At 47.2% G+C, this 21606-nt stretch overlaps 2 protein-coding genes across 2 annotated transcripts in view; both read left to right on the forward strand.

Moving 5' to 3' along the window:
- The window catches only part of LOC141060257 (uncharacterized), a 77915-nt gene that overhangs the window by 44144 nt on the left and 12165 nt on the right, over positions 1-21606 (forward strand). The gene's annotated exons all lie outside the window — the stretch shown is intronic.
- On the forward strand, positions 10756-17271 carry LOC141060243 (uncharacterized). The gene is made up of 4 exons (XM_073556474.1): positions 10756-12758; positions 16589-16738; positions 16868-17047; positions 17131-17271. Exons 1-4 carry the CDS (start codon positions 12522-12524, stop codon positions 17269-17271), a joined length of 708 nt encoding a protein of 235 aa, XP_073412575.1. The 5' UTR covers positions 10756-12521.

Raw genomic sequence — 21606 nt, forward strand, 5'->3', positions numbered from 1 at the left:
ACGAAACCCAACCCTAGGATGAGGTCGGCCACGAGATCGGCGACTTACGCGCCAAAGTCGCGTTTCAAAAGTTTGTTTTGCGCTCTTTTTCAGCCAATCAGGATCAACGGACACTGTGGGCAACGTGATGACATAGGCACGGGTCACCACCATCTTTCAGAAGGGCATGAAAGTGATTGGCTTGCTTTGGTGGGCGTCACAGGGGGTATAAAAGGGCGTGCACGCCGACCGCCATCTTACTTCTGCCGATCTCAGTATAGGGAGAGGTTGCTGCTGATTCTGTAGGGAGAGCGTTAGGCAGGGAAGAAGACCAAAAAACTGCTTCTGCTGCTAGCGATTTGGCCTGCACAACACACCAGTCACTGTGTGTGCAGTGCAAGGGGAGGCTATATAGTGGTGTATCAGTGGTGTTGGTTGTTGGGCTGCCTTCTAAGGCTTCCTGACAGGCTGGCATTGCTGTTTACCCACTGCTCCGCAAACTGCTTTTTTAAAAGCAATCCAATCTCCCTTATCCTCTAGTCACTTTGGTCACAGCTGTGCCATCGAGCCTGTCACATAGCGCTCAGATATTCATTGGGCCTCAAACTGCTTTTTTAAAAGCAATCCCAATTTTTTTTTTTTGTCCTGATGAGAAGAAAAAAAAACTGCTTCTGCTGCTGATAGCAATTTGGCCTGCACAACACACCAGTCACTGTGTGTGCAGTGCAAGGGGAGGCTATATTGTGGTGTATCAGTGGTGTTGGTTGTTGGGCTGCCTTTTAAGGCTTCCTGACAGGCTGGCATTGCTGTTTACCCACTGCTCCGCAAACTGCTTTTTTAAAAGCAATCCAATCTCCCTTATCCTCTAGTCACTTAGGTCACAGCTGTGCCATCAAGCCTGTCACATAGCGCTCAGATATCAGTGGGCCTCACACAATCCAAAAGTGTCCAGTGTCCAAAAGTGTGTGCAGAGATTCAAAATCTCACTTATCCTCTAGTCACTTAGGTCACAGCTGTGCCATCGAGCCTGTCACATAGCGCTCAGATATTCATTGGGCCTCACACAATCCAAAAGTGTCCAGTGTCCAAAAGTGTGTGCAGAGATTCAAAATCTCACTTATCCTCTAGTCACTTAGGTCACAGCTGTGCCATCAAGCCTGTCACATAGCGCTCAGATATCAGTGGGCCTCACACAATCCAAAAGTGTCCAGTGTCCAAAAGTGTGTGCAGAGATTCAAAATCTCACTTATCCTCTAGTCACTTAGGTCACAGCTGTGCCATCGAGCGTGTCACATAGCGCTCAGATATCAGTGGGCCTCACACAATCCAAAAGTGTCCAGTGTCCAAAAGTGTGTGCAGAGATTCAAAATCTCACTTATCCTCTAGTCACTTAGGTCACAGCTGTGCCATCGAGCCTGTGACATAGCGCTCAGATATTCATTGGGCCTCACACAATCCAAAAGTGTCCAGTGTCCAAAAGTGTGTGCAGAGATTCAAAATCTCACTTATCCTCTAGTCACTTAGGTCACAGCTGTGCCATCAAGCCTGTCACATAGCGCTCAGATATTCATTGGGCCTCACACAATCCAAAAGTGTCCAGTGTACAAAAGTGTGTGCAGAGATTCAAAATCTCACTTATCCTAGAAAGGGGATACGGTACCCTTTCTAACCTTTGTGCAATCACGTGCAATCCATACTGGGCCTAACACCGTCTGAGCCTGCCTCCTGAGACATATATTTTGAATGTGTACGCTATCCATACATGTTATCCGGGGATACGGTACCCTTTCTAACCTTTGTGCAATCACGTGCAATCCATACTGGGCCTAACACCGTCTGAGCCTGCCTCCTGAGACATATATTTTGAATGTGTACGCTATCCATACATGTTATCCGGGGATACGGTACCCTTTATAACCTTTGTGCAATCACGTGCAATCCATACTGGGCCTAACACCGTCTGAGCCTGCCTCCTGAGACATATATTTTGAATGTGTACGCTATCCATACATGTTATCTGGGGATACGGTACCCTTTCTAACCTTTGTGCAATCACGTGCAATCCATACTGGGCCTAACACCGTCTGAGCCTGCCTCCTGAGACATATATTTTGAATGTGTACGCTATCCATACATGTTATCCGGGGATACGGTACCCTTTCTAACCTTTGTGCAATCACGTGCAATCCATACTGGGCCTAACACCGTCTGAGCCTGCCTCCTGAGACATATATTTTGAATGTGTACGCTATCCATACATGTTATCTGGGGATACGGTACCCTTTCTAACCTTTGTGCAATCACGTGTAATCCATACTGGGCGTGAGAACGGCTGGCGAGCTGTTAAGCAAGCTACAGCACCTGTGGTTTGCACACGTAAGTTTTTCATTTTTTCAGGAATGACGGTTAGGCCTAATTCCGGAACTGCAGTTGACCTGCACTTACTGGGAAATCATTGTTCGCGGGTAATAATTGTAATCAGTGATTCCCATCACTAACGTTGTTCAGCGGGTTATCTGCACCTGTAAGCGACAAACGCTGGCCTTTTCAGTGTAGCGCACATGCAGCCACGGACATGTAAGGGCATGACACACCAGTTATTGGCCAATCTCATGTTCCAGAGCCTCACGTGTCCCTCTAGTAAGCCGGACTCGGACCGCGGGGCATGACGGAGTCTCGTTCGTTAACGGAATTAAGCTTGCAATGTGTGCATCTGTTCTGTAGCTGGCATGGTTGAGGTTTCCCAGGTGGAGTCGAATTTAACCGTAGGCTCCACTCCTGGTGGTGCCCTTCTGGACATTCCTTTAAGGTTCAGCTTTGCAACCATACTGCCCACGTAAAACAAACACTTTGCCTTCATGAACGCTGTTTGGAGGGTCATGACTCGTGGGAATAACGCCGCCCAATCAGTTAACCTGCTAGAGAGATCGTTCGTTGCTCCCAAGCATGACATCACACTCCCTAGGAAGAAGGTAATGCCACTGTGGCGACCGTACTCCTGGGGGCGACACAAGTGCACTGATGCCCAGCCACTGCTCGATGAATCTGCTGGTACATTGACCCAGACCACTACATTCCCCTCGCACGCTACACGGCCTGAATCTGACCCTGATGAAACTCAGGTTACCCTTCCCATATACAGTTCCATCTTACACGGTGACAAAGAGGAAGCTGCAGATGAAAGTGCAGGTTCAGCCCACCCGCCATCAGACACACCACCGTACTATCAGAGGCCCTGTGCCAGTGCCGTCGCCAACGAGTGGGCCCCCCCTGCTTGCTCAGGATCACAGCACTTGCAAGGTTGAAATACTGTGCAGTGAGATGGAAGATGGGGACGACGAGGAGTCCAGACCAGTACAGGGATTCCCTAGCGAGGAAACTTATTTGATTGTTTTCAATGTTGGGACAGCAATTTTTGGGGAGCACTATACTCTGGAGAATGATAGATGGGGCCCACCATACACTGGAACATTCCAAAGGTGGACATCAGACACTGGAGCAGCATTTACAGGGCCCATTATACACTAGAGCATTAGAAATGGGGCCCATTATGTTTGGAGCATTATTTGGGCCCATAAGACAGTGGAGCTTTATCCATGGGGACCAACATATACTGTAGCATTATGTGGAGCTCATCATATACTGTTTCAAACATTATATGGGACCAATGATTCTGTATGGAGAAATAGATGGGCCTTGTCATGAGATGTAAAAAGTGAAGTATTTTTCATTGTACTATACCGCTATTTCTCTGCCGTATCGGAGCATGATGAGTTGTGGTATGTGTTAAAGGGGCGCTCTTTCGCCCAGGGCACATGAAAACCTGGAGCCAGCCCCCCCCCCCACAACTTTAGCCAAATAACCCCCATTTTTCAGTGCGTAACTTGTATTATGAAGTTAATTAAGGTTGACAAGCTTAAGTAAGAAGAATTGATGCTTTTGGCATTCAAATGGGCACTGTAGGTGTGTTTCCTGTCCTCCTCTCACTGCCGACTTTTATTCCCCATTGACTTACATTGGGTTTCGTGTTTCGGGACGACCCCGACTTTTCCCTATAATCGGACGATCTTGCTCGACCCGACTTTTGGAAAAGTCGGGTTTCACGAAACGAAACGCGACCCTAAAAAACCAAAAGTCGCTCAACTCTAGCGGTTACATTAGAGATTTGGGCATTTTAGCTCCTGGTGTGGAGTCGATAGCACAATCATATGCCGCCATATAGTAGACGGCCGGTAACTGGTGATAATTCCCTCATGTGTGGGGTCTATTTCCCTCCAGAGAAATCACACGTTACATTCCACACATAACACTGTGTAGAAAAGGAGGTGCGGGGTAATTGTGCCAGTAGTGAGGGGAGAATAATGGCGGGAATGTCACTGAGGAGAAGGCTCCATGGAGCCTCTTCACTCCGGAGATCATGTGACCCCTGACTCCTCCCCTCCTGTGACCTCATCACAGGTCCTGTGCACAGAGCAGCCATATATGTGGAGTGCGGCTCTGCAGGTTAGTGATGGGCAGTCCGGCTCTTCTGGCTCCTTTCCCCACTTTTCTCCCTCCTGTCCCTTCACTATAAAGCCTGGGCCTCATTATACAGCTGTACAGTGGTCTAGTGAAGGCTTTTTAGCCCTTTCCTCAGACTGTAGCTCCTGGGAACAGGCCCTCACTCCTGTCCCTTCACTATAAAGCCTGGGCCTCATTATACAGCTGTACAGGGGTCTAGTGAAGGCTTTTTTGCCCTTTCCTCAGACTGTAGCTCCTGGGAACAGGCCCTCACTCCTGTCCCTTCACTATAAAGCCTGGGCCTCATTATACAGCTGTACAGGGGTCTAGTGAAGGCTTTTTAGCCCTTTCCTCGGTCTGTAGCTCCTGGGATCAGGCCCTCACGCCTGTCCCTTCACTATAAAGCCTGGGCCTCATTATACAGCTGTACAGGGGTCTAGTGAAGGCTTTTTAGCCCTTTCCTCAGACTGTAGCTCCTGGGAACAGGCCTTCACTCCTGTCCCTTCACTATAAAGCCTGGCCTCATTATACAGCTGTACAGGGGTCTAGTGAAGGCTTTTTAGCCCTTTCCTCAGACTGTAGCTCCTGGGAACAGGCCCTCACTCCTGTCCCCTCACTATAAAGCCTGGACCTCATTATCCAGCTGTACAGGGGTCTAGTGAAGACTTTTTAGCCCTTTCCTCAGACTGTAGCTCCTGGGAACAGGCCCTCACTCCTGTCCCTTCACTATAAAGCCTGGGCCTCATTATACAGCTGTACAGGGGTCTAGTGAAGGCTTTTTAGCCCTTTCCTCAGACTGTAGCTCCTGGGAACAGGCCCTCACTCCTGTCCCCTCACTATAAAGCCTGGGCCTCATTATACAGCTGTACAGGGGTCTAGTGAAGGCTTTTTAGCCCTTTCCTCAGACTGCAGCTCCTGGGAACAGGCCCTCACTCCTGTCCCCTCACTATAAAGCCTGGACCTCATTATCCAGCTGTACAGGGGTCTAGTGAAGACTTTTTAGCCCTTTCCTCAGACTGTAGCTCCTGGGAACAGGCCCTCACTCCTGTCCCCTCACTATAAAGCCTGGGCCTCATTATACAGCTGTACAGGGGTCTAGTGAAGGCTTTTTAGCCCTTTCCTCAGACTGTAGCTCCAGGGAACAGGCCCTCACTCCTGTCCCTTCACTATAAATCCTGGGCCTCATTATACAGCTGTGCAGGGGTCTGGTGAAGGCTTTTTAGCCCTTTCCTCAGTCTGTAGCTCCTGGGCACAGGCCCTCACTCCTGTCCCTTCACTATAAAGCCTGGGCCTCATTATACAGCTGTACAGGGGTCTAGTGAAGGCTTTTTAGCCCTTTCCTCAGACTGTAGCTCCTGTGAACATGCTCTCACTCCTGTCCCTTCACTATAAAGCCTGGGCCTCATTATACAGCTGTACAGGGGTCTAGTGAAGGCTTTTTAGCCCTTTCCTCAGACAGTAGCTCCTTGGAACAGGCCCTCACTCCTATCCCCTCACTATAATGCCTGGGCCTCATTATACAGCTGTACAGGGGTCTAGTGAAGGCTTTTTAGCCCTTTCCTCAGACTGTAGCTCCTGGGCACAGGCCCTCACTCCTGTCCCTTCACTATAAAGCCTGGGCCTCATTATACAGCTGTACAGGGGTCTAGTGAAGGCTTTTTAGCCCTTTACTCAGACTGTAGCCCCAGGGCACAGGCCCTCACTCCTGTCCCTTCACTATAAAGCCTGGGCCTCATTATACAGCTGTACAGGGGTCTAGTGAGGGCTTTTTAGCTCTTTCCTCAGTCTGTAGCTCCTGGGAACAGGCCCTCACTCCTGTCCCTTCACTATAAAGCCTGGGCCTCATTATACAGCTGTACAGGGGTCTAGTGAAGGCTTTTTAGCCCTTTACTCAGACTGTAGCTCCTGGGCACAGGCCCTCACTCCTGTCCCTTCACTATAAAGCCTGGGCCACATTATACAGCTGTACAGTGGTCTAGTGAGGGCTTTTTAGCTCTTTCCTCAGTCTGTAGCTCCTGGGAACAGGCCCTCACTCCTGTCCCTTCACTATAAAGCCTGGGCCTCATTATACAGCTGTACAGGGGTCTAGTGAAGGCTTTTTAGCCCTTTCCTCAGACTGTAGCTCCTGGGAACAGGCCCTTCCACTCCTGTCCCTTCACTATAAAGCCTGGGCCTCATTATATAGCTGTACAGGGGTCTAGTGAAGGCTTTTTAGCCCTTTCCTCAGACTGTAGATCCTGGGATCAGGCCCTCACGCCTGTCCCTTCACTATAAAGCCTGGGCCTCATTATACAGCTGTACAGGGGTCTAGTGAAGGCTTTTTAGCCCTTTCCTCAGAGTGTAGCTCCTGGGCACAGGCCCTCACTCCTGTCCCTTCACTATAAAGCCTGGGCCTCATTATACAGCTGTACAGGGGTCTAGTGAAGGCTTTTTAGCCCTTTACTCAGACTGTAGCTCCTGGGCACAGGCCCTCACTCCTGTCCCTTCACTATAAAGCCTGGGCCTCATTATACAGCTGTACAGGGGTCTAGTGAAGGCTTTTTAGCCCTTTCCTCAGACTGTAGCTCCTGGGAACAGACCCTCACTCCTGTCCCTTCACTATAAAGCCTGGGCCTCATTACACAGCTGTACAGGGGTCTAGTGAAGGCTTTTTAGCCCTTTACTCAGACTGTAGCTCCTGGGCACAGGCCCTCACTCCTGTCCCTTCACTATAAAGCCTGGGCCTCATTATACAGCTGTACAGGGGTCTAGTGAAGGCTTTTTAGCCCTTTCCTCAGTCTGTAGCTCCTGGGCACAGGCCCTCACTCCTGTCCCTTCACTATAAAGCCTGGGCCTCATTATACAGCTGTACAGGGGTCTAGTGAAGGCTTTTTATCCCTTTCCTCAGTCTGTAGCTCCTGGGCACAGGCCCTCACTCCTGTCCCTTCGCTATAAAGCCTGGGCCTCATTATACAGCTGTACAGGGGTCTAGTGAAGGCTTTTTAGCCCTTTCCTCAGACTGTAGCTCCTGGGCACAGGCCCTCACTCCTGTCCCTTGACTATAAAGCCTGGGCCTCATTATATAGCTGTACAGGGGTCTAGTGAAGGATTTTTAGCTCTTTCCTCAGTCTGTAGCTCCTGGGAACAGGCCCTTCCACTCCTGTCCCTTCACTATAAAGCCTGGACCTCATTATACAGCTGTACAGGGGTCTAGTGAGGGCTTTTTAGCTCTTTCCTCAGTCTGTAGCTCCTGGGAACAGTCCCTCACTCCAGTCCCTTCACTATAAAGCCTGGGCCTCATTATACAGCTGTACATGGGTCTAGTGAAGGCTTTTTAGCCCTTTCCTCAGACTGCAGCTCCTGAGAACAGGCCCTCATTCCTGTCCCTTCACTATAAAGCCTGGGCCTCATTATACAGCTGTACAAGGGTCTAGTGAAGGCTTTTTAGCCCTTTCCTCAGACTGTAGCTCCTGGGCACAGGCCCTCACTCCTGTCCCTTCACTATAAAGCCTGGGCCTCATTATACAGCTGTACAGGGGTCTAGTGAAGGCTTTTTAGCCCTTTCCTCAGACTGTAGCTCCTGGGCACAGGCCCTCACTCCTGTCCCTTCACTATAAAGCCTGGGCCTCATTATACAGCTGTACAGGGGTCAAGTGAAGGCTTTTTAGCCCTTTCCTCAGACTATAGCTCCTGGGCACAGGCCCTCACTCCTGTCCCTTCACTATATAGCCTGGGCCTCATTATACAGCTGTACAGGGGTCTAGTGAAGGCTTTTTAGCCCTTTCCTCAGACTGTAGCTCCTGGGCACAGGCCCTCACTCCTGTCCCTTCACTATAAAGCCTGGGCCTCATTATACAGCTGTACAGGGGTCTAGTGAAGGCTTTTTAGCTCTTTCCTCAGTCTGTAGCTCCTGTGAACAGGCCCTTCCACTCCTGTCCCTTCACTATAAAGCCTGGGCCTCATTATACAGCTGTACAGGGGTCTAGTGAGGGCTTTTTAGCTCTTTCCTCAGTCTGTAGCTCCTGGGAACAGTCCCTCACTCCAGTCCCTTCACTATAAAGCCTGGGCCTCATTATACAGCTGTACATGGGTCTAGTGAAGGCTTTTTAACCCTTTCATCAGACTGTAGCTCCTGAGAACAGGCCCTCATTCCTGTCCCTTCACTATAAAGCCTGGGCCTCATTATACAGCTGTACAGGGGTCTAGTGAAGGATTTTTAGCCCTTTCCTCAGACTGTAGCTCCTGGGCACAGGCCCTCACTCCTGTCCCCTCACTATAAAGCCTGGGCCTCATTATACAGCTGTACAGGGGTCTAGTGAATGCTTTTTAGCCATTTCCTCAGACTGTAGCTCCTGGGAACAGGCTCTCAATCCTGTCCCTTCACTATAAAGCCTGGGCCTCATTATACAGCTGTACAGGGGTCTAGTGAAGGCTTTTTAGCCCTTTCCTCAGACAGTAGCTCCTGGGAACAGGCCCTCACTCCTGTCTCTTCACTATAAAGCCTGGACCTCATTATACAGCTGTACAGGGGTCTAGTGAAGGCTTTTTAGCCCTTTCCTCAGACTGTAGCTCCTGGGAACAGGCCCTCACTCCTGTCCCTTCACTATAAAGCCTGGGCCTCATTATACAGCTGTGCAGGGGTCTAGTGAAGGCTTTTTAGCCATTTCCTCAGTCTGTAGCTCCTGGGATCAGGCTCTTACTCCTGTCCCTTCACTATAAAGCCTGGACCTCATTATACAGCTGTACAGGGGTCTAATGAAGGCTTTTTAGCCCTTTCCTCAGACTGTAGCTCCTGGGAACAGGCTCTCACTCCTGTCCCTTCACTATAAAGCCTGGGCCTCATTATACAGCTGTACAGGGGTCTAGTGAAGGCTTTTTAGCCCTTTCCTCAGACTGTAGCTCCTGGGAACAGGCCCTCACTCCTGTCTCTTCACTATAAAGCCTGGGCCTCATTATACAGCTGTACAGGGGTCTAGTGAAGGCTTTTTAGCCCTTTCCTCAGTCTGTAGCTCCTGGGAACAGGCCCTCACTCCTGTCCCTTCACTATAAAGCCTGGGCCTCATTATACAGCTGTACAGGGGTCTAGTGAAGGCTTTTTAGCCCTTTCCTCAGACTGTAGCTCCTGGGCACCATGTGATTTCACCATAACCTTAACAAGCTAATTAAGGTGTGAAATCTTGATCAAAATTATCTCAGTACACAAATCTCCAAGGGTGCCCAAAGTTTTGCATCGCCCCTTTTCCTTTTTGCAATTATGAAATTGTAAAAAAGTCTAATATATGTTTTATTATTATTTTTGCCTAAAATACAAAGGCCATGTGCAATCTTAGAGGTTTGGCCTTTTAGAGATCATTTCATCTTCATCTTACTACTGCTCACAATAACGGTCATTTTGACCCGGGGCGCCCACACTTTTACATGCCGCTGTCAATGCTTCATCCCGCTGGTGCTCAATATTTAATAGGGTCTTGCTATTAAACTTAATGAAAAGTTTGGTGAATTTCTTTGAGCTGTTATTACTAGAGATGAGCGAATATCCTCGGAGAAGTTGTTATTGGCTAATATCGCTTACCGAATAGCTTCATCGGGACCCCGGATCCCTGGAGCGCTCCCGATAATCAGCTGCATGTGTCGCCCTCCATGCAGGTGCTGTGACTATCACACAGCGTGACACATGCAGCTGATTATCGGGAGCGCTCCAGCACACTGAGTCCTGCACACACTGAGGCCCCTGATCATGTGACCCCTGACTCCTCCCCTCCTGTGACCTCATCACAGGTCCTGTGTGCACAGAGCAGTCATATATGTGGCGGACACTCCTGGATCTTCTGCTTTCTGGGCCGGTTCCTCCTGTGAGTCCTATTAACCCTTTCGCTCCCTGTATTCTCCATTCTGACAGGACAATATCTGAATTCGGATAGTGTGACAGTAATATAAGCAATGTGGAAGGAAAAAATGACAATTTTACTTTATTTCCTCACAAAAATGTGAGTTTACCCCGAAATTGGCAGCGTAACAAATCCTTATTTCCCCCACTGTAGTTTGTAGACTCCATATACAGATCCCTTAAGTGTGAAAAGAGCTGAATTCCCCACTTAAGTTATTGCATTTTGGAAATTGCCTCCACTGGGAATTTATCTCCAGGTAAAGGCACAATTGTGTCTCCATGGGGGTTGTGCTCACAGCCCAACATCGTGCGGCCTCCAAAGAAATGCCACCCCACACCATTACTGACCACTGCCAAACCGGTCATGCTGAAGGATGTTGCAGGCAGCAGATCGCTCTCCACGGCGTCTCCAGACTCTGTCACGGCTGTCACATGTGCTCAGTGTGAACCTGCTTTCATCTGTGAAGAGCACAGGGCGCCAGTGGTGAATTTGCCAATCCTGGTGTTCTGTGGCAAATGCCAAGCGTACGGTGTTGGGCTGTGAGCACAACCCCCATCTGTGGGCGTCGGGCCCTCAGACCATCCTCATGGAGTCAGTTTCTAACCGTTTGTGCAGACACATGCACATTTGTGACCTGCTGAAGATCATTTTGCAGGTCTCTGGCAGTGCTCCTCCTGTTCCTCTTTGCACAAAGGTGGAGGTAGCGGTCCTGCTGATGGGTTGATGCCTTCATACGACCCCCTCCACATCTCCTGGTGTACTGGTCTGTCACCTGGTAGCGCCTCCAGCCTCTGGACACTACGCTGACAGACACAGCAAACCTTCTTGCCACAGCTCGCATTGATGTGCCATCCTGGATGAGCTGCACTACCTGAGCCACTTGTGTGGGTTGTAGAGTCCATCTCATGCTACCATGAGTGTGAAAGCACAGCCAACATTCAAAAGTGACCAAAACATCAGCCAGAAAGCATTGGTACTGAGATGTGGTCTGTGGTCCCCACCTGCAGAACCACTCCTTTATTGAGGGTGTCTTGATAATTGCCATTAATTTCCATCTGTTGGCTATTCCATTTGCACAACAGCATGTGAAATTGATTGTCAATCAGTGTTGCTTCCTAAGTGGACCGTTTGATTTCACAGAAGTTTGATTTACTTGGAGTTATATTCTGTTGTTTAAGTGTTCCCTTTATTTTTTTGAACCATGTATATATGTCACGTTGCTGTCAGACTCGGGGCCTGCTGTTCCGGCTTCGGCCACTAGGAGGAGCCGGACTGGCATGTCGCTGCCAGACTCGGGGCCTGCTGGTCCGGCTTCGGGCACTAGGAGGCGCCGGACTGACACGTCGCCACCAGACTCGGGGCCTGCTGTTCCGGTCTCGGCCACTAGGAGGCGCCTGGCCGTCTCGTCGTCATCGGACTCGGGGACGGCTGTTCCTGCCTCGGCCACTGGGAGGCACCGTGGTTTGCCCCTGGGTGAGGGTGGTGACAGAGAAGAGGCTCCTGCGCAGGCATCTGGTGGGCGCAGGCTCCGCCCCTCTGTCAGTCATGTAGGGCTTATTGCATCACCATCTGGCCTGGTCCTGGGGGCGGTCCTAATTTCATCATCAGTCCGGGAACCTGTGAGGGATGACCTGATCCCTCAAATACCTTGGGACTGGTCTTGCAAGCCGCCAGATATATTCTTGGTTCCCCTGCGTGTTACTGTGTGAATTGCTATAGTTAACTCTGACCTCAGCCTGGATTTCTGACCATTCTATTGCCTGCCATTTTTGTACCTCTGCCTCTCTTCCGGTTTTTTGACACTGACCTTCGCTTGGATTTCTGACCCTTCTGCTGCCTGCTGATTCTGTACCTTTGCTGCCCTTCTGGTTTTACTGACCTTGGCCCAGACTTTTGACTCTTTCTCTGCCTGCTGATTTTGCACCTCTGCTGCCCTCCGGCCTCCGACTACTGCCTCCTGACCACGATTAGGGTTTTAGTTTTAACCCCTTGGCGGCTGTCCAGCTCTGGTCCACTGCTCCACCAAACAGCTACCCCATGGGCCTTGCTACAATTCCAGATCCCTGTATAGGGGTTAAGGGTCTCGGGGTTACTCGGGGTGCTGTTCCTACTGCAGCCCAGATTCACAGACGGCCATGACATTATATCCGGCCCAAAAAACTGCTTTTTGTATATATGTCCATCATATATAAAAGCAGTCTCCTGAACTTTTTTTTTCCCCTTCTTCTCCTGCCTGAGCTGATTTCTTGGCCTAACACCTGCTTCAGTGCACAGCCTGCAGGAACACTCCCATCTTCCTATACTAGCATGCTGCAGCCTGGAGACTTCAAGGGAAATGCTGAGCGTCAGAAATCCACATTCCTGGGACATCGGCCTCTGGGCAGCTCTGGTCGTGCTGGCCCAGAGGCTCCGGTAAGTTTTGTTACCCGTCTCTCTCTCGTTTTCTAAGAAATCTCTGTGTGTGAAGGCTTATGTGGATTGTGGTTCTGCAGGCAACTTCATGGATTTTTTGCTTGCAAGGAATCTTTGTGTACCTTTGTTAAGACTTAATGCCCCAATTCACACCACTGCAATTAATGGTACATCTATTGTCCAGGGTGGAGTGGAATTTGTCACTACAGAAATTGCTATGTCAGTGGGGGCATTACACACCGAACAGATGTCGTTTTTTGTTATTCACAATTTATCACATGCAGTTGTGGTAGGCATGCCATGGTTGCACCAGCATAAACCTGTTATTGACTGGCACTTAGGTGATATCGTGCGCTGGAGTCCACAGTGTCAGAATCTCTGTATGTCGCTCTCAGTGAACCAAATTAAAATTAAAACACCCTTTATACCATATGCATTCAGGGACTATGAGGATGTTTTTTCCATAGTGGAGTCTGAGAAATTACCTCTTTAGAGATTATGACTGTCCTATAGACTTGGTCCCATGTGCTCGTCTCCCTAAGGGGAGAATATTTAATCTCTCTGGTCCAGAGCGTGTAGCCATGAATGACTACATAACAGACAGCTTACGAAAAGGTTTTATTAGACCCTCCACTTCACCTGTAGGGGCTGGGTTTTTCTTTGTGGAAAAAAAGATGGTGGACTCAGACCTTGTATTGATTATCGTGAGCTGAACGCTATTACTGTAAAAAATCAGTATCCGCTTCCACTCATCCCTGATCTGTTTAACCAGCTACTGGGAGCCTGTTAGTTCACTAAGCTTGATCTCTGGGGAGCTTACAATCTTGTCCGCATAAGAGATGGAGATGAGTGGAAAACCGCGTTTAACACGATCTGTTATGAGCTCATTTTCTGCTCCACCAGTTGAGAGTTCTCCTTCTGTTCTCCCTCTGGTGGTGACAGGAGGTAGTGAGGTTGGTTTAAGTGGTAGTGATCTACCACCTGATGAGGAGGATAACGATTGGATCTCTGGAGTATCAGACTGGATATAAGACAGCCGATGCCCTATCCTAGTGCTGGTGATTCAGTCTGCTTCTCAGGTCTTGGACTTCAGCTCTCTTCCAGTCTTCTCAAGTTAAGTTTGTTTTTTGCTAATGTTCACACTTGCGCTTGTTGGTCAATTCAGTTTCTTGTGTGGTCAGCTTGCCCCAGCTGGGGCTATGCTGAACTTCCACTCCTATTTATCTGTATTTGACAATTTGCCTTTGTGGCCCTTATTAGATTGGCCTCTTTTTGCTCTGTTTCAGAATATTTCAGAGTGCTGATATAGTGGGAGAAGTCTAGTGACTTCAGGGTTAATTTTGCTATCAGACGAGTTGGACATTATTTTGGTAGGGTTTTTTGGCAGATTGCAGACAGTGGCTTTCCTTTCCTTTCCTTTATAGTTAGTCGGGCCCCATCGTTTGCTCAGCCTATTTTCCTGCCTGTGTTTGTGTTTTCATCTTGCTTCACTGTCAATACATGTGTGGGGGCTATCTATTCCTTTGGGGTCTGCTCTGGGGCAGTTAGTTTTCCCTTTTCCTGCTTTAGGTTTATGTGGTCCTCCGGCGGTGACGAGGCGTCTAGGAACATCGTAGGAACGCTCCACTACTACTGTTAGTTGTGTGGTTAAGATCAGGGATCTGCAATCAGCATAGTTACCAACCTCTCTGTTTTTTCTGGGACTTAGCTTTTTTGTTGTTCCTTCTCGGTGACCCATTCATAACAACGCCCCTTGGTCATTTTGAGTATCTTGTGATGCCGTTTGGGTTAAGTAACGCACCTGCCGTGTTCCAAAACTTTGTGAATGATATCTTCAGGGATATCTGTGGGTTATATGTAGTGGTTTATTTAGATGACATCCTGATCTACTCTGCTGATGTTCTTACACACGCGCAACATGTCCGTTCTGTGCTCCAGAGACTTAGAGAACATTCTCTATTTGCCAAGCTGGAGAAGTGTGTTTTTATGGCTGAGGAGGTACAATTTTTGGGGTACATGATTTCTGCTAAGGGGTTCTGCATGAATCCTGCCAAGATCCGACCAATTAGAGAATGGGTGCAACCCAAAACTAAATCACAAAACTCAAGATAAAAAGCGGACGGCACCGCTGTTACCGTGTGACTTCAAATGATGTGCGGCATGCAGAAGCCCAGCATCTGGAAACCTCGGGTGCCAGACCTGGAAACAGTCAATCCTGGGAATCCATGCAAAGAGAAGAGGTCGCACTCATCGAGATTGAAGTTTCACTGATTTATTGACATATCAAGAACATGTCAAGTCGGGGGAGTGACATAAGGAGTGCAAAGTAGGCTGATGGATATTTCTTGTTGCTGAAACTGTGATTTTTTTCCATTTTAAACCTTTTTTTAACCCCTCTGATCAGTGCGATCATACAACATACAAGCCTCTGATGTCTCCGGTGATGCCCTGTACTACTGTAGTGCCGTGTATCATCACTGCCTGTCAGTGTAGTACTGACGGCCCCATACACATGAGATCAGAGTTGGCTGAATGGTCATTTGTCAGACGGCGATCTCTCCCGACTCCCTCATACACACAAATATTCCAGCTTTCCTGTGGTCTGTATGAGAGAGTCGCCTCCAGACTCCTGTAGAGGAGGATTATCTACAGGAAGAACAGACGGATTATCCTCTGAAATTCAGGATGTCAGATCCTTCTCTGCCCTGACATCATCTGTCGGGAGGCCCCCAAATACATTATATGGTCGGCCAAACCCCCCGAAATCAGAGCTTTCATGGAACTTTAGTCTAATGTGTATGGGGGCGTTATAAGGTAACTTATTGGACGCTGCCTCTGGCCCAGCCTAATAGACCTTCATACATTGCAGCCTAGACCCCATTATTAGGCATGTAAGTATCGGAGTAACTAGGCCGCCCCATACTATCGAGTACTTGGAGGCGGAGGGCATTCAGCCAAACTCTGTCACACCTTCTTAGATGCCATGTTTGCTTTTCACAGCAGCAAGTGGTTTTGTTGCAGCCTCATCTGTGCCGTCCCTGCGGTGTACATCTATGTTCTGGTGCACAAAAAGCTTAATTTCTTTTTAATAGATGTTCAACATGTTAAAAATTATAAAATGTGTCTTCTGCTTTTTGCATATTTTTTTCTTCTTACAAGAATTGTTGGAGCTAATTTTCTTTAGAAACATTTTAATATCGGCTTTATCTGGAGTTTTCTTTAATATAGGAAAGCCTAAGGCCAGAAATAATCCCCATAAATCACTGTACATGGAGATTTTGGGATCAGATCATTTCTGTCCGTTGTGTTTGTCGAAACAAAAAATCTTTTCTAAAAGCCTCAAACTTCTGTGTGTGACTGAGAGCTGAGATCTAACGTGAGAGAAGATTCCAGTGCGGGGAAGACGGGAAACCTTCATATAGACGGCCGGTGGGGATGGAGTCAGTGACCGACTTTGGCCAAATATGTCTCTAGAGCCATAGTAGAAGATGAAGATGTCGTCCTCATCATGAAGGAGTTATTTCTCATGTCGCGTGTAATGAATATCTCCTGCAGTATTGCTAATGCCGATTCCAGTGTCGGTAATGAGAGGAGAATTAGCGTTATGGAAGATGAGTCTATGAGGAACGTGTTCAGCTGCCGACTCCGAGGAGGAAACTGCTTGTTGTCTGTGGCCTAAATATATAGGTTTTATTAGTAGATGTCAGGGAAGAAAACAAAACCCTGTAAGATAATAAATCTCCTCATATGTTTCCCTTATTATCTCCAGTAATTGTATTATTACACAGGATTCTTATGATGTTACATCGGATCATCTTCTTCTCATTCAGGTCTCTACAATATCGGATCCTCTCAGTGAAGATCTTCTACAGAAGAGAATTTTCCTGATTTACCCATCAAGGATGGATATGGACAGAGACAAGATGGCGGAGAGGATATTACACCTCACCCTAGAGATCCTCTTCCATCTCACTGGAGAGGTGAGAGATTCTGATGACGTCACATTACATCATTCTTATCTATGGGAATAACAGATGGACAGAACTGGAGAGGTGAGGACTCTGGAAATGTCTGGAGTGAGAGTTATTAATGTGTCTCTCCATTACCAGGATTACACAGTGGTGAAGAAGACCTCTAGTGATCGCTGTCAGGACCCTGTGTCTGAGGGATGGGGAAGACCCCTGAGCCCAATCACAGGGCCTCCTCCTCACCCCCTGATCCATGAGAACATCAATGACCAAAAGATCCTAGAACTCACCTACAAGATGATTGAGCTGCTGACTGGAGAGGTGACACTGCTGGGAATGCTGGGACATTATACAGTAACGCTATGAAGGGATCGGGGGGATGACGGTATCATTGTATGTGTCAGGTTCCTATAAGGTGTCAGGATGTCGCTGTCTATTTCTCCATGGAGGAGTGGGAGTATTTAGAAGGACACAGAGATCTGTACAAGAACGTCATAATGGAGGTTCCCCAGCCCCTCACATCACCAGGTAATAGACACGACTAAATACACATGGCCTATAATTATCTGTATGTAGAGAATGAATTCAGTCCCTGTATGTGTTTCCTCCAGATCTATCCAGTAAGAGGACAACACCAGAGAGATGTCCCCGTCCTCTTCTTCCACAGGACTGTAACCAAGAAGATCCCAGTGCTCCTCAGGATCATCAGGTAGATGGAGAGAAGGTGTCAGGAGATCTCCCCTATGATGTGTAGACGGCTGTGAAGGTCTTGTGCTCAGTCTTGTTTTATCCACCAGTATTATATGTTTTATACTTGTGTAATGAGAACGGTGGAGATGGCAGGATTAGAGCTGATCATAGATGGGACTTCTCCATCTGTCAGTGACTTTCACAATATTTGTTTCAGGGTGAAGATCTGACCCATATTAATCCTACAGAGACATATGTGAGGGGTGATGAGTGGTGTAAAGAGGAGATTCCCACATATGACTACCCAGGTGAGTAGTAACCACTGAATGCAGAGAAGTCACAGATTCCTCTCAGTCACCGACTGTGGCTGCTTTATCAGTGGTGTAGTCCGGCCGTATTACCATGGTCACCATTTTGCCTCTAGACCACAACATTCTCCTCCACCCAAAACTGTTCAAATGACTTTGGGCATTGAAAGCCCTTTTCTATAGAACTTACAACCTGGAGGATCCACCTACCCCCTGGGATTAGTGTGAGGGTGATCCCTTAAGGCAAGATCTGTATGATTGCTCGTACCTGACCCAATATAGGCCGAGTGCGCGCTTAAAGAGTCACACTGAGCACAGAGTTAGATGTCTACTCCTTTCTCAGCAAAGGCTTGCACACAACTGAAGTTTATTCTCAAGACAGAGAGACAGGAAATGGGTGTCACACAATCTTCTGAGTAGCCAGTGTCAGTCTATGATAGGTCCATTTCAGCTTCACTTCCATATATGGTATCCAGTATCTCAGCTTCTGCATTCCAAGGATTCCTTCCAGGGTGTTGTCTGAAGACACAGACGCCATCTTGGTACACCATATCTGAACTGACTTATATAAGGTTTAATAATTGATTTCAGTAGCCATTCTCTACTTCACATTAGGAGACACTGATCGTTACCTGCACAGATCTGTAACTATAAAGCCAAATGACAGCGTACGTAGAGTGTGCTGAGAAGATAGAAAATCACTTGTAGAAAAATATGTGCTTTATGTGGTGCTCTGATTACATATTCATCTGTATTACATCCAGCAAAATGTCACCAGCGATGGCGGCGCCTGCGCAGTAGTATCTATAAGTAAGAGATAGAGGCTACTGCGCAGGCGCCACTGGTGTCGTTTGCTGGATGTAATTTTTTTCTAAGCCTCACAATAGCCACAATATTATAGGCATTATCAACAATAATATAAATGCTATTATATGCATTATGTAATAATGGGGGCAAGTCAGTGAGGGATCAGTGACCTGTCATAAGCCAATACAGATGAATATGTAATCAGAGCACCACATAAAGCCCCGCCCACAGCCCCACCCACAGCCCTGCCCACATGCCGCCCACAGCCCCGCCCCAGAGTACGAGAATCTCATTAACTGAAAACTACAAATACAGATTAAACAACAACCACAAGACGGATTTCATCACCAGGTATCATTGTAATCAGTATAACGGCGCTGACCTGACAGTGTCTGTAGGTTACTGAGCACAATCCTGCTGACAGGTTCCCTTTAAGACTTCTCAGCTCTGCACTATTATACACAGTTCTCTATAAATGTGTAATATTTCTCCATGAAACTCATCTGACAGAAAATATTGGACCTTACGATAGTTTAGATTGTGAGGTCACCGAGCCCCATACTCTAATTACCCCAGAGAGGTTTCACCACTAGCTGCTCATTTATTACTGATGGAGACTGTGGAGTTTGATCATTTCAGTAGATGTTATTGTGTATAGTCACAGTGTTTGATTACTGTAGTGTCCAAAATCCTCTGATTTAACCTCTTCCTGCAGCCAGTTTTGTGTTCTTAATCAGGCCCCATTATTAATATCTGACGTGTGTCACTTTATGTGGTGATAAATTATTCACAGAGGATAATAGAAAACAAATGGATCTTACAAATTATTTTCCAGCTTCGCACTATACCCTATATACGATTGTACACTACTGTCTGGGCACATGGCAGTGTTCAGAAGGGAAGGAGCGCCATTTAGCTATTTGAATGCAGATCTAGCTGGAATAGTTTGCAGACACAATGTATTGGGAGCACTGTTCATGGTCACCTGGCAGCTCAAAAAATGTCCACCATGAACATGCTTGGCGCTATCTTCTCTGCTTTCCATATCCCAAGGATTGCCTTGCTCATCGTCCTTCAATACCCTTACATGGATCTGGACTTACACTGGGACCCCTAGGCTTGGACCATGGTGTTACCTGCTATTCTGTGGTGTTAGATGGCAAGAAGAATAGTCAGGTATCTGGGTCAGAACCAGAAGGACAGAATACAGAATCAGAAGACACAAGAGTAGTCAGTAAACGGGCCACGGTCACAGCAGGAAGCAAATACACAAGCCGCAAGCTGAGCACAGAGGACTGAACCAGAGGAGAACAGCGCTGTATCTGGCAGATTCCGGCCATGTGCTTTGCGCTTTAGTAGGGTGTGGTACTTTCCAATTGGCTGAAGTAGGGAGCAGATTACTCCAGCTGGACAGCAGGAACAGATCCCAGATGAGATTGGACACACCATATGCAGAAGCCCTAATATAACTAAATCACACAAAACCAGAATAGTCGAAATCCCCATAAAGTGATTCCATGTAATTAATTAATTCACTGAGGGTTATAATCTATACACACGTGGTCAAAATTGTTGGTACCCCTCTGTTAATGACAGAAAAATCCACAGTGGTCACAGAAATAGCTTGAATCTGACAAAAGTAATGCAAAAGTAATAATAAATAAAAAATCTATGAAAATGAGCAAATGAAAGTCAGACATTGCTTTTCAATCAAGCTTCCACAGAATGTGTAAATCGCGGTGTGTCCACTACTTTGCATCACAGGTGTCTACAATCCTGGAATCAGTGAGTGGCCTGTATAGAGGCTACAGATACTCACTGTGCTGTGTGGTGACATGGTGTGTATCACACTCAACATGGACCAGAGGAAGCGAAGGAAAGAGATGTCTCAGGAGATTAGAAAGAAAGTTATAGACAAACATGTTACAGGTAAATGTTATAAGACCATCTCCAAGCAGCTTCATGTTCTTGTGACTAAAGTTGCACATATTATTCAGAAATTTAATATCCATGGGACTGTAGCCAACCTCCCTGGACATGACCATATGAGGAAAATTGATGACAAATCAAAGAGATGGATAATATGAATGGTAACAAAAGTGCCCAGAAAAACTTCTAAACAGATTATAGGTGAAGTTTAAGCTCAAGGAACATCGGTGTCAGATCGCACCATCCATCGTTGTATGATCCCAAGTGGACTTCATGGGAGACGACCAAGGAGGACACCATTGTTGAAAAATAATCATAAAAAAACAGACTGGAATTTGCCAAACTACATGTTGACAAGCTACAAAGCTTCACATAATGTCCTATGGACAGATGAGACAAAAATGGAACTTTCTGGCAAGGCACATCAGCTCTATGTTCTCAGATGGAAAAATGAAGCATATCACAAAATCAACACTGTTCCTACTGTTATGTTCTTGGGCTGCTTTGCTGCATCTGGCACAGGGTGTCTAGAATCTGTGCAGGGTACAATGAAATCTCAAGACTATCAAGGGATTCTACTAGAGAGAAATGTGCTGCCCAATGTCAGAAAGCTTGGTCTCAGTCGCAGGTCATGGGTCTTGCACCAGGATAATGACATGCAATACACAGCTAAAAACATGCAAGAATGGCTGAGAGGAAAACATTGGACTATTCTGAAGTGGCCTTCTATGAGCCCTGACCTAAATCCTATTGAGCATCTTTGGAAAGAGCTGAAACATGCCATCTGGAAAAGGCAACTTTCAAGAACTGGAGCAGTTTGCTCTTGAGGAGTGGGCCAAAATACCTGTCGAGAGGTGCAGAAGTCTCATAGACAGTTACAGAAATCGTTTGATTGCAGTAAGTGCCTCAAAAGGTTGTGCAACAAAATATTTTAGTTAAGGGAACCTTCATTTTTGTCCAGGCCTATTTCATGAGTTTTACTTTAAATTCTGTGGAAGCATGGCTGAAAAGCAATGTCTGACTTTCATTTGCTAATTTTCATAGATTTTTGATTTATTACTACTTTTGTCAGATTAAAGTTATTTCTGTGACCATTGTGGGTTATCCTGTCATTAAATGAGGGGTACCAACAATTTTGACCACGTG

Source organism: Dendrobates tinctorius, unplaced genomic scaffold (assembly GCF_039654945.1).
Source record: "Dendrobates tinctorius isolate UK_male_01 unplaced genomic scaffold, ASM3965494v1 ptg000233l, whole genome shotgun sequence".
In the NCBI taxonomy this organism is placed as follows: domain Eukaryota; kingdom Metazoa; phylum Chordata; class Amphibia; order Anura; family Dendrobatidae; genus Dendrobates; species Dendrobates tinctorius.

Bases quoted from the DNA above. Each gene is read 5' to 3' on its own strand.
- LOC141060243 (XM_073556474.1), top strand. From the start codon at position 12,522: ATGTCCATCATATATAAAAGCAGTCTCCTGAACTTTTTTTTTCCCCTT. The intron at 12,759-16,588 runs GTAAGTTTTGTT...CTTCTCATTCAG, and splicing joins GTGCTGGCCCAGAGGCTCCG to GTCTCTACAATATCGGATCC. The intron at 17,048-17,130 runs GTGACACTGCTG...TGTATGTGTCAG, and splicing joins TTGAGCTGCTGACTGGAGAG to GTTCCTATAAGGTGTCAGGA.